This window comes from Chamaea fasciata, unplaced genomic scaffold (assembly GCF_029207755.1).
Source record: "Chamaea fasciata isolate MVZ Bird 193981 ecotype frontalis unplaced genomic scaffold, bChaFas1.0.hap1 SCAF_3, whole genome shotgun sequence".
Lineage (NCBI taxonomy): Eukaryota > Metazoa > Chordata > Aves > Passeriformes > Sylviidae > Chamaea > Chamaea fasciata.
Genome location: NW_027094088.1, coordinates 14,024,247 through 14,037,022, shown reverse-complemented (window position 1 = coordinate 14,037,022; position 12,776 = coordinate 14,024,247). Strand labels below are relative to the sequence as shown.

At 37.8% G+C, this 12,776-nt stretch overlaps 1 protein-coding gene across 19 annotated transcripts in view; it reads right to left on the bottom strand.

Moving 5' to 3' along the window:
- The window catches only part of NRXN1 (neurexin 1), a 684,323-nt gene that overhangs the window by 119,204 nt on the left and 552,343 nt on the right, over positions 1-12,776 (bottom strand). For all 19 annotated transcript variants that reach the window (XM_066178062.1, XM_066178063.1, XM_066178065.1 and 16 more), the window contains one exon: positions 3,403-3,574. In XM_066178062.1, the coding sequence (XP_066034159.1) occupies positions 3,403-3,574 (172 nt within the window). The remainder of the gene's footprint in view (positions 1-3,402; positions 3,575-12,776) is intronic.

Sequence of the window (12,776 nt, the reverse complement as noted above, 5' to 3'; positions counted from 1 at the left end):
TAAAACTAGACAGTGAAGCAGACAAGATATGCCACAAGGAATAGAATAGATCTGCATGGAAATGGGGATAGTCCATTGATTAGGAGCTCTGCACAGTCAGCAGTTTTCTCATTCCTGTTTAATATGATCATAAATTAGGCTGCATCCAGATAAGTTAATGTCAATTCACTATCTGAAAAAGAGGTCAAGATGAAATACTAAAGTTCTTCAGGAAGGTGCAGAGGGATGGTGATAGTTCAGCAAAGAGACATAACACTGAATTTAGTTAAGACAGAATAATTAAATCAAATGGGGATATGGGCATCTTAATCAACTATCAAAAAACTACAGTGTGCCACTCACTCACAGGGCTATATGCCAGTCGGAAACACAAGAAATGGGGAAAACAGGATCAACATTTAATAAAGGGCAAAAATCGAAGTCTACATCCTCATAGGCCTAGCATTTTATTCAGAGAAGTGACAAAGAAACTTCAGAGTAAACAAATTACTTTGATGGTAGTCTGGAAGAACATACATATGCAAATCTAAACCTCTGTTTCTGATAATCATCCAGCCATTTCAGGATACTGAAGTCTTCACATTTATCTAGGACTAAACCACATTTTTTCCCAACTATATTTCAAAAAACAACCATCCACCTTCACTAGGATATTCAACCTCTATCACTGATCCCTGCCTCTTTTCTTTTTAGAGCTCTCTCATTTCACACCCACTCAGATATAAATTGAAGGTGCATTGGCCCAGAGCAAACTCAAATCTAGTGGGATCAAGAATGATGTCACAGGAAAGACACATTACATTCTATTCATCTTCTAGGGTCATTCTTCTGCATTTTATGCAGCTCTTGGGTAAAACACACAAAGCCACCATGGAAGCTCTGTGAAGCATTCACATGGGATACTTTTTGCAAGGTACCAGCTGTTATTGGGCCTTGGGTATCTTTATCCACAGCAGTTACATGAGGCTGGATAAAGCCTACACAGGCAATGAAACTGGACAATCCTGAGTCTCTGACCAGAAACTTCTCTCAGAAAATCTTCACCCAGCATTTTAAGACACCAAACACAAACAAGCAATGTCTTGTATACAGTTATCCCAACCTGAAGTGTAATTCTGAGAAAAATCTTTCCTCATAAAGAAAGACCTGATTGGTTGGTATTTCTTAGACCCCAACTGATTATTTAATTTTATCTTTGAAAAAAAATAAAATCCAGCATATATAAGTATGGCAACTTTACTAGCAGCCTAATCTTGATTTTATTATTAATTTAAAAAACCCTAAGCAACAAGACTGGCAAACCTGATGAAGCAGCATAGAAAGAGAAGATAAAGGTGCAGCTAGATGCTCTCTTTCTGGGAAGGCAAAAGAGACGGAAGGTGGAAAGGGGGATGATAGCAGCCAAAAGCAATGCTATGGCATACAGGAGGCATAAAATATTACTATGGGAAAGTCAAAGAAAATTACAGGCCAAAGCAGTCTTAGAAGGTCCAACAATAAAACAAGCCAGGGGATTCTGTACTGCAGCTAATGAAGCAGCCGAGAATGCCTTGAAATGCAGCCTGCACACAGATTTCTCATGGAAGCTCAAGAAGATCTAATTTTCTGTTTTTCTTTTTCAAAGAAAACATCCAGCCTTTTTCTACTCCACCAATCCCATCACAAGGAAATCACTCTATTTTTTAAATTGATCTTTGTTTAGTATAAACAAGTTCTATGTGCCATAGCTTTAGAACTCAAGGCTTTTTATTTGTATTTAAGCCTGTCCTGGAGCTCCCTGTTCATCCACACAGACCTCCTGGCATGTTTGCCTGACTTCCTCTTTGTTGGGATGCATCACTCCCGAGCTTGGAGGCAGCGAATTCACAATCATCATTTAGGTAAAAACCAAAAGAAACAAAACACCACCTGAAGCCCATTTTTTCCCTTTGAGCTGAATAGGTCTTGAACACAAACAATGACAGGTCCTCCCCAGCCTAAATCAGCAACCATTTACCAAACACTGCAAAATTGGAAAGCCAGGGGGCCACAGGGGAAACAGAAAAATCTGAAAGATCACTATTTCATTCAGTAGTCCCCTTTCCCTCAAGAGTTTATCACCTCTCATAGATGTGTCTAACTTAGAAACTGCTAATTGCTCTAATTGCCAGAGTTGTCATTCATTCATAGCATATTAGCACACAGGTAGGTATTTTAACAACTTCTGCTATACATGGTTTCTTTCCCAATACATACTTTCATTATTTCATATATTCTGAATTATTTCCAAGAAATTATCTGAGGGGTTATATTTCACACGTGGACGTTAAAAAGTTATCTTTATTTTTTTTAGAAGTCAAGTAAATAGCTGGACTACAACTGAAATGGCAACAAAAATAAAAAAAAAGCCTCATCCAGAATACTAATAATTAGTCCAGGGAATGGCTTATCCATTCCTTACTAGTGAAACACTCTCTTCTGCTGCACTTCACCACTTCACCCCCAAAAAATGAAGAATTTTCTACTTTTTAACCAATAAATCAGAACTGTCATTTAGGCAATAGTCATTCTGGTTTGCATATTTGCCTTCATTTACACGTCCAGATTTTCTGCCTTTTGCTTAATATAAACACACAGAGCAACTGTTAGCAGATAACATGCAGATGCATAAGTTACCATTAATGGTTCAGTAGTCCTACCCAATAAGAAAGGGATTGTGTATCTGAAAAACCTGTTGCCTTTAGAAATGAATAAAATTAGTAGCATACTAATCCTCAGCGCATGGCATTCACATAAAATTAAATATTGGCCTCCTCAAGGCAGCTCTGCTGTCATACTAGTGGTCCTCTTCAAGTAACCAGCATCATCTGCATAAATAATATCCTGCAGTTTGCACTGGAAGTTAAGGCACCTCAGTTTAGGTGGTTGGTTGTACAATTGATAACTGCAACGCTGTTTGGTTGGCGTCTGCTGGAAGACTTCTGCTAAATTCATAAGCTTCAGATTGCTGTAATCTTGCAATCAAAAGAACACAGACAACCTTTTCCTCAGTAAATGTTTCACCCCATCACTTGGGGATAGACTTGTGAGTCACTTTAAACCCTGTATCTTTTGTCAAAGCCTTTTTTCCCCCCGCCTAAACCAAAAATGCAATAAGAACAAATGATAGCAAGAAACAAAAGTACTACTTCATGCCTTGATAAGTACATTTTGCGACTTCCAGTAATAACTTGAATTTGGGCTTTTAAACTCACTTAGGAAATGCCATCATCATGAACTGTATTGCTCAGGATTCTTTTAACTACTTCTGTAGCTATAAAAACACTTCAAAGGAGCTGATATTGCATTAGGAGTGGAGCAAAACAAGGCAAACTCCAAGCATCCCCCACCCTCTTAGTGCTAGGTGTTTGTGTGAGCCCTTACCTGCTGGGTAACGCTCGATGACGGGCCAGTTGTCCACCTGTAGGGTGGCATTGCCACCACTCCTCGTGAAGCGAACCACGTGGTACTTCCCATCGTTAATGATGGCGTTCATCTCCTCGATGGCGATGTCATCCGTCCCAACATTAAATTTAACTCCAATTTTTCCCTGGTGCTGCATAGTTGAAAAAAAAAAAAAAAAAAAAAAGGAAAAAAAAGAGGAAGAAAAAAAAAGAACTAATTAAGAGCTGTTTTAGAAGAAATTGAGACACTGTATCATACAGGGGAAGATTTCTGACATCTTCCCTCCTCAGATGTAACTTCTGTTTGCATGTGACAGTGACAAACCTTCTGACAGCTTAGGAAGTCTGGGGCATGTTTTTGAAGGATAATTGATATTCCAAATGAGTTATTTCACCAAACTGAGGTCTCTCAGTTTCCCAAGAAATTCAGATCAAGATGAGGATGGGGTAAGATGGAGGAAAGCTCAAGGTTTCTGTCTTTGTCCTCTCCCTCACCTCCATGAGGATTAAACAAAAATTTTCCTTTTAGACTTTCAAAACAGAAAGCCTTACAGTGTAATTCGGAAGAGATACAAGAATTTTCTGGCCATAAAAGCCAAATGCCATCCCTGCTTTTCCTTTTTTCAAACCTCATTCATACTTAGAGCCTTCACAAATTATAACAAAGAAAGAGACTGTTTTTTTCTCTTGGAGAGATTTTTGGCATCACATTGTAGTGATTCTGAATCATTGAGCCAAGATCACACTGGCTGATTAACAAGTGCTTCCCTGTTCAGAGCCAGAGAGAAGGAAAAGTCATTTGCTTACACAGGGATATGGTAATGTTCTCACTAAGGCTAGAGACTCATTGTTTTGCTGGGATTTGCCTATAAACTCCAGAGTGTCTGAGTGCTTTAGGGCTAAGGGGACTTCTCATGCACACCAATACCTAGGACAAGGCACTAGATTTTCCAAATTATTGCCATATTGGTATGTTTTCATTTTTATTGACTTTTGACTATTAAAATGTTCACTCTAATGGGACACATATATTTTAATTAAGTCTTTTAATGTCTATTAAAGTTAACTTCAGGGCTTTGTAATTTTTTTTCTCCTATAAAATCAATTCTACTCTTCAATAAAGGTATTTATTGCACTGAGGAGAAAAAAGAAAAACACTGTACAGTATGAGATTAGGGATTTAGTCATAATAATTAGTAATTCAACATGAAATTTCATGTTCCTAGAACTGGCACATCCTTCTTTGAAGTTAAAAAACTTCATGAAGTTTTTGCACGACCAGATGAAACACAATGAAATATTTTACTTTGTATGTCTTGGTCATTCACATCAAATCTTCCAAGAACCAATTTCACCTCTCTTACAGAGCTCTTGTGTGTGCTCTCTCTTTGCCTTACTACCCTAACACTGCTTCCTGCAGTAAGTGTATTCTCTGCAGCTCCTTGTCTCTGAGAGTCCCCCAAGGAAAGAACTCAAGAGTTCTTCCACTTTATTTTATTTTCTTTTTAAGCATCTGACTTTGTTTTCCATCAGTGCTTGCATACTGCAGTTACACAGCTGAGCAGTTACACCTCTGCAGTTCCTCAACATTTTGGTACGATGCTACTGTCTCCTCAGCTATGACCTCCTTTAAAACAACTGAAGGACCATTCCCTGATGAGATTTGCAGAATGAGTCTGAAAATTATTTTTTGTTGACTCAGTTGATTGAACAGTGTTTTAAACATTTCCCTTTTTTGTTTCCTTGTGGATCGTTTTAATATTTCTCCATTTACTGGTCCTACTTTTCCATATCTACAGAGTGTCAATAAAGGATCCACCTTATCCAATTCATGCTCATCTTCTTTTGCCTCTGGTGTGAGTTGCATAGCAATTCTCCACTATCTTGGAAAGATAACCGTAGCTCTTCCTAATTTCAGCTACTTCAACTAGACTCAGAATAAATTTCACCCTTTTTTTTTTTCCCATGGATGAAGCAGCTTATTTGTTTCATCTGTTTCATTCATATGCTTACTGTCTTTATACAGAAATATATACAAAGAAATGTAACATTGTCCAGCTTTAAAGCAGTCTCTTCTTTTACTAATTTTTGAAATGCAGAAAACCAGCATGTAATGATAATGGTGTATGAAACTTTTCATACTACTTTCAAGAAATCAAAGGCTCTGAGGATTAAATAAAGCAGACTAATTTTACCATGATTCATAATTATACTATTCACAACCTCTACTTTATATACCAGTTTTCTTATTTGCTATATATATGCATATACACATATTATTTTAGATATTTTTAAAAATTACAAAGGAAACAAAACAGCTTTAAAGTGAATAGAAATGGTGGGGGTAAAAAGAAGTGGCATACATGACACATATATCAGCAGTTTTACCAAAGTTAGAGCATGTGGGCTGCAGCCAAGTTACCATTTGCTAATGGCCAGGTATTGCCAAGTGAAATGAATGCTTTGCAGACTTGAAAGCAGACTTTCAGCCTTCCTTTATAGATATATACCTTCTAGTGAGAAAAGCTCCAAGTTTTCCTGACTTCCCTACGTTTGTACAGAAATACCGTGCAGACACCAAGCATGTAGATACAAGATCAAATATCACCCTAAAAGCTAGTAACATGTTACAGTGATTCTTTTGTCTTTATTTGTGACATATTTGTGTATCTGAAACCATAAAAAACTCCATTTTTAAAAGATACACTTAATTTCTTCTACACTTCTCCAGCACCTGTGGGCTTCTCTGTAACACCCCTCCACTAAACAAGGAAACAAATCTGTGTTTCAAATTGAAAACTTCCCTATTATTATATCCATATTTAGGTTTGACTTCTGGACATCAAATCAAACATTATATGAATTACAACCCCATTTTGCATAGCCCTTTAGAACCACAAAACAAAACCCGATGCTAAGACCTTGCACTGCCATGCAGGAATTTGACTTGCTGCACACCTTCCTCACTGCAAGATAACATTATTTTTCATTTGTCTTTGTCATGTTATTTTCCATCTGTCTTGGTTAAGACCATGTGCATACAGAATTATTGTGGATCGGGTGACATACAGTAACCTGTTGAGATAACTTGATCTCAGCCCTCAGCCTTGTCATGCTTAATCTAGTGGGCCTGTGACCTTTTAGAAAGAACTGGTTTTTGTATTTCCTCTTTCTTTGGAGCAATCCGGTCGTGCAGAAAGGAAAGATACTGATAAAACTGAAGGCTACTAAATAACTAATTTCACTCTGCCAGCCCCAGTTGCACAGTAAAGTGGTAGAAATTTTCCTTTATCACTTGTTCATTCAAAATAATCTTAGAAGTCATCCTTCCTGTCAGAAACAGCCTCAGAGAAATGCTGAGTGAAAGGTTCCCTCTCCAGCACCCTGCTGGGCACTGTAGAAATGTCTGTGCATCATTAATACTGCAATAAGTCAGCACTACTGTTGGATGGTTCTATCCCTGCCAACAACCCAAAATAGTACAGGCTCACATTTCCAAAAGCAAAGATATTTTTTGCCCACAAGCAAAGATGATCATTTCAGAGCTCCCCTGGTAAAATCAGCTCTGTACACAGAGCCCATAGAAGTCCACTGCACTGTTTATTGTTCTCAGCCTGTGTTTTCTTTTTCTCAGTCTCACCCAGTTGTGAGAGAACACAGTAATAGAATCAAATCCTTTTCCTACTGTGCCTTTATCTATTCCATACTGCTAAGGCCACAATAACAGAGAGGAGTCCTGCCGGAGATGGGAGAGTTTTCAAGAAAGGCCAAAACAGAGGAGGGATGCATTTCAAGAAGTGGCTTAAACATTGTGTCTATGGCAATTATTTTGAACCTCAGATCCAAAGCTAGTATGAATAATGCTAAATCCACCACATCACCACTGCTGCTCCCTGGGACAATGCAGCACAGGGATCTTGGATTCATCTACAGACACCCCGTGGCACTCTGAGCCCCAGTCAGCAACTCCCCAGAAACACCAAACTTTTGGTTTGGAGGTGCTTTGGCCACGTAGCTGTCCTGTTTCTAAGGCCAGGGCAGCTTTTATTTCGACAGTACCTACACAGGCAGGTAAATTAATTTGTTGTACATTACTGCAACATGTAATGTAAGCTTTGTGTATAGCTAAATTCTGCTGTCCAAGCTCACATGTTAAGGATAAATATGTTAATGGCTTCAAAGCAGTTGCATAAAACCATGAGACAGCTCCAATTCTATGCTCCTAATGTGCTCTGAAATGTTGGGAGCTTTGATTGCTCCAATAGCATAGGATGTGTACGTGTACACATGTACATACCAATCACTTCAAAATGTTTTGTCTTCAAAAGCTCTGGGAGCAGCTGCTGTAATGTAGCAACTCCAGTGGAGTATTTTCAAGCCTGTTTCATGAATTGCGTACTCTAAATACTTAACAGACTTCTGATGAGGCACCAGGAATACTTATGAACCTGGGAACCAAGTAAGAAAGGTGGAATGCAAATCAAGCCAGCAGCTGACATTGCAATTTGTTCCCTGTTGGACTCTAGTTCAGTGCTACCAATCTGCCAAAATGCAGCAAAACCAATGCTAGTATTATACATATATATATATATATATATATATATATATATATACACTCTCACACATATATATTAAAAATAAAAAAAATATATGTGATTGATATTTCCTATAACATCAGCAATGCTTTGTTGCTCTCTGGAGCAGTAACTACGGAATAAGTCAAACATGAGTCCATGCAAATTTGGCACAACAGTAGTTTTAGAACAGACTTCAGACAAGCTAAGTTCATTATACTTACAACCTTTAACCACTTCCAAGGAAAAGCAATAACACTGGGACTCCCACAGGTGGACTAATTGAGAAAAAAAATTCAAGCGTGCCAGCTTGCATTTTATATCATCAGCCCTTGAGGCACCACGTTCTGGTGAATGCAGTAACAAAGTCTTAGAACTAACTGAAAGTATACTTTGATTTTATTGAATGTAAGTTTCTTGAGTTTTATTAAGACTGAGATCATTTTCACTCAAATGCAATCTATTTTTTTTCCAACATTAACAATTTTTCCCCCTTTTTAGTCAACTACAAGTCAAGTCACCACAGAAACAGGCATCCTCCTGTCTTCCCTCATCTTGAGTACTTGCAGCCAGGTTTTGTGCCCTTTCATAAATTCAGAAAGGTACTTCAGAAAGGCTTTCAGCATATCAGTGCTTGACATACTGCAGAAAACCCAGGAAGGGCATGAAAGCTCTATCAGAGTGCTGGTAAGCAAAGTTACTACTCAGAGGCCAGTACTTCAAGCAAAGAAGCAAAGGTTTCTGCTGATGTCTGATAGGATGCATCCACCTGGTACTCAGTCTTTTGCCGCCCAACAAGTAGGAAACTATTTGGTTTTTCTTTCTTTTCCCAAAAGCTGCTAATGCATAGCTAGAGTGGAAAAGCAAAGAAAACAAAACAAACCAACCAAACCTTCCCTTTCTCTGGTTTCCTGGTGAGGACACTAAGTTATTCCCAGTGTTCTTCCTTGCAAGTTCTCACCATTTATTTGCATCATTTATTTTCCCAATATTTATTTACTTCTCAAATTCACATTATTGTAGACCGTAGGTTATGAGGAAAAAAACCCAAACAAAACAAACAAAAAAGACAAAAAAACCCCAACCAACCAAACAAAAAAGAACAACAACAACAAAAAGAACAAAACAAAACAAAACCAACAAACCAAAACCCAACATTTTTCATTTTAATCCAAGATATCAGTTCTGATAATTGTACAGAAAAACTTAAAACCCAAAGCCTTTCAAGATACTGTTGGCAGACCAAGAGAAAGAACTAGAAATGATGTTAAATCATCACTAGGCTTGAGTGGTGGCTGGAATCCAAATGTGGCTCCTGGATTCATGTGAGAAGAGAGGTCAGATCTTTGCTACCCATTTACACACAGCCATTGGAAATGCAATCCTGGCAACAAAATGCTGCCTAAGACTGTGCTATGCCACTGCTCAGATTATTCACAGAGGAAAAATGTCTGCAGAGCCAGAAAAGTTACCAGCATTTCCTGCAGCACCTATGCATGCTCACCTAAGCACAAACACACCTTTTTAATCTACACCAAGATCCTTCTAGAGACAGTACAAAGCAAACAGAAAACAGATCAATAATCATAAATATACAGCAACTTTTTTTTTCCCTCCTCTAGTTTTGGGACCCTCAATTAGTTGTCTCATGAATTTTGTTAAAGGGACATGGAGGGAAAATTTGCATCATATTTCACTCTCCTGTTTTACTCAGAATTTCTGTAAGATCCTTTAATAAACCTTTACATGACCCCAATTTCATGCCAATAAGTTATCTAGATTTTCTAAATCAATACAGAAATAATAATAATTCATTGTTCACTAGATGTCCCTGACTGACATATAAGAAATAGTACTGTCACTGTAACTACACTATGCATGCAAATATATACAGATGCTATGAGAGCTACTGCACTCTTAAGCATTGGTCAATAAAAATTAATCATCTTCTAGCCTTAAAACAATGGCCCTTAAAAGACGTAAGTGAAGTATGGGCTCAGCGTCCCACTAATTTACAACTGAGGTACACCTGGAAAAAGAGCCACCTAAGTAGCACACTAAGTGGAAGGAGCAACATGTGGTATGGCAATTTTTTATGTCCCAAAGTGCCAGTTGTATGACCAACAGAACAAAATTTCTGGAAAGAAGATATCATAAGAGCAATCACTCACTGACCCAGGATTTCAGGGCAGGAAGCAACTATCCTTTACTACTATGAAAAAACAACTTGTGTAGTTTTTCTGCTTTAAAATAATTGTTCTCACAGTCTGCTTTAAAGTGTTATAGCAATTTTATTTATACATAAAGCTCAGCAAGCAGAAAATAGAGAAATATTTATAAATCTACCGTTCTGACACTTCAGCTCTCAGTCTGCAGTCTTTCTGTTTAGTTTCAAACATTGTAATTCTCACTGCTATGTATTATAGATGTATTATTTCATGTTAGCCTGATGATTAATTCCTGAGACAATACAATTACCTGAACAACCAACCCTTAAAATGCAGTAGTTATGAAAGACATATGGTGTAGAGCCCAGAGCAGCAGCATACTGCATCTTATTATCCACTCAGTATCATTACTGCAGTACGCAAAATTAAGTTTTTCTGAGAAAACATGCAGTAAAGAACAATTTAAGTAGCTAGCCCTTAATGTGGTATTTCTTTCAAAATAGAATGTTTCACAGAAATATCTTGACCTTCCTGTGTCTCACCCAGGGGTTTCAATCATGAGATGCTGTTCATGAAGAGAAGCTGTCCACCAAACAAAGCATAATTTGAAGGAAACAAAGTCTTCTACTGGCTAAAGTAGTTCACAGGGCTTGGCTTTGCTCTGTACAGTTATTTTCCATGTGGGCAAACATATTGAGTACCATAAATACACAATGTCCAGCCTGAGGAATTCCTTACTCTTTGGAAACTCCAGCTACTCACAAATTGCAAACACTGCTCCTCCCTGCACATGTATCAACATGTGTTTCCAAATGGGCACAGTGAGATTTGAAAATTAAGCATGTTTTCCAGTTTTTCAAAGTGGTTTTATTTTTTATACAGAGGATATTAAAACAGTGTTCCTGGAACTTGATACGGTCATTCAAGGGTATAAAACAAATGAGTAGCACCTTGGTATCAGTACAATCTAATCCAACTGGAAGCTGTCCTGGCTTAAGGGCATTCATTTCTGTGCTTAGAAAGGTTTCAGAAAACTCTTCTGATAATCTGTGTTTCTGAAACAAATTCGAAGTCAGAGTGAGCAGGACATATAACTGGGACCAGAAGTGAAGAATCAGCAAATTCTCAAGCAGGCTTTCATGCTAAATAATTAATAGCCAAATGATCAACACACATGCTCCTGAAAACACCAGTAATTATTTTTTGAGAATCTGAGTAAAAGGACTTTCCATATTAAAAGCCTGTAGGGAATTATTAATAAACAAAAATGGCACTGGACAACCAACCCAATAGGAGTTTTAATGAAAAATGAATGCCTACCTGCCATTCATACTTTTGATAAACTCTCCTTTAATATTAACCAGGGTCTTGAATATTTCCAGATGCCTACCACAAACACTGGTAAAAAGCCCTTTTAAAAGACTTTTTAAATGCGCACTTTGTATTCTTTTATTGTTTTGATTTCCAGAATTGTTTCTTAAATATTGTTCTCTTTCTTTGGGGTCACCAGTTTGAAATAATGTGTTCCTAATTTATCTTGGCTGCTAAATATTCATAGTAACATGAAAGAAAACTGAAATGAAAAGGAAAAATTCCGGCCCACAAAGCGATTTAAAAGCTGGGCATCTGAATAGTGGACTTAGATGAGTATTTTTTACCTCCTATCTGTAAAATGAAGAAAGCATGATATTCTCACTTCAGAAAATTCTCTATCTGAAGCAATTTATAACTGAAATGTAAATCAGCAAAAGTAAAACGAACAAAAGAAAACACACACACACAAAATGACTACTGGTCTATGAGACAAACGTAGAACTGAAGTGAAAAGCCCTCGCACAAGGACACATAACCTATGCTGTTCCCAGCCAGCAGAGCTACAACGTGCCACAGGTAGGGCTTGGGGTCTCTGGAAGAAAGGCAAGTCCTGGCTGTTGTCCCAGTTTTTGAGCAGTCCTGGCATTTCTGTTTCCAGCTTTCTTCCTTTTATCCTCAAGTGTAGAGCCATTCTATGGCAAGCTTTAATGCCATGTATATTTTCATCCATCATAGTAGTTTCCTTTATCTTACCTTTATTCATCTTGAGGATCTTTCAGAATCAAAATCAACTTGACAATTTACTGGTGTGCTGTGCTACACAGTGCAGAGTGGCCTATTATCAACGCTACAACAGAGGATCTCACTTCTTTTGATCACTTAATGCTACAGAGCATGTAAAAGTCCTTACACCAAATACATGTAGCACATGAAGTGATCAAACACTGTTCATTGACTGGACTGTGAAATCCCTCAGGTAGCTGGAAGGAGAAAGCAAAATCTGATAGCTATCTCTACATTCTATGCTGCTGCTGCTAACAACCCTCAAGGATTGAAAGGTATTGTTTTGGCATCATAAATAAAACAAAACAAAACACCACCCAGTGGAAGGGAAGCACTACAAATGAAAGGGTTCTGTACAAGAAATCATTAGTGTTTGTGAACAGCCTCTACAAGGAAGAAATCTCTGGGAGGAAGCATAGCAAAATAGCACAAGTACCTTTGACAATACTATCTTCAATAATCAGGAAATTCCTTAATTGTATTTAAGAAGAAATGTGCTGGAAAACTGAAAAAGC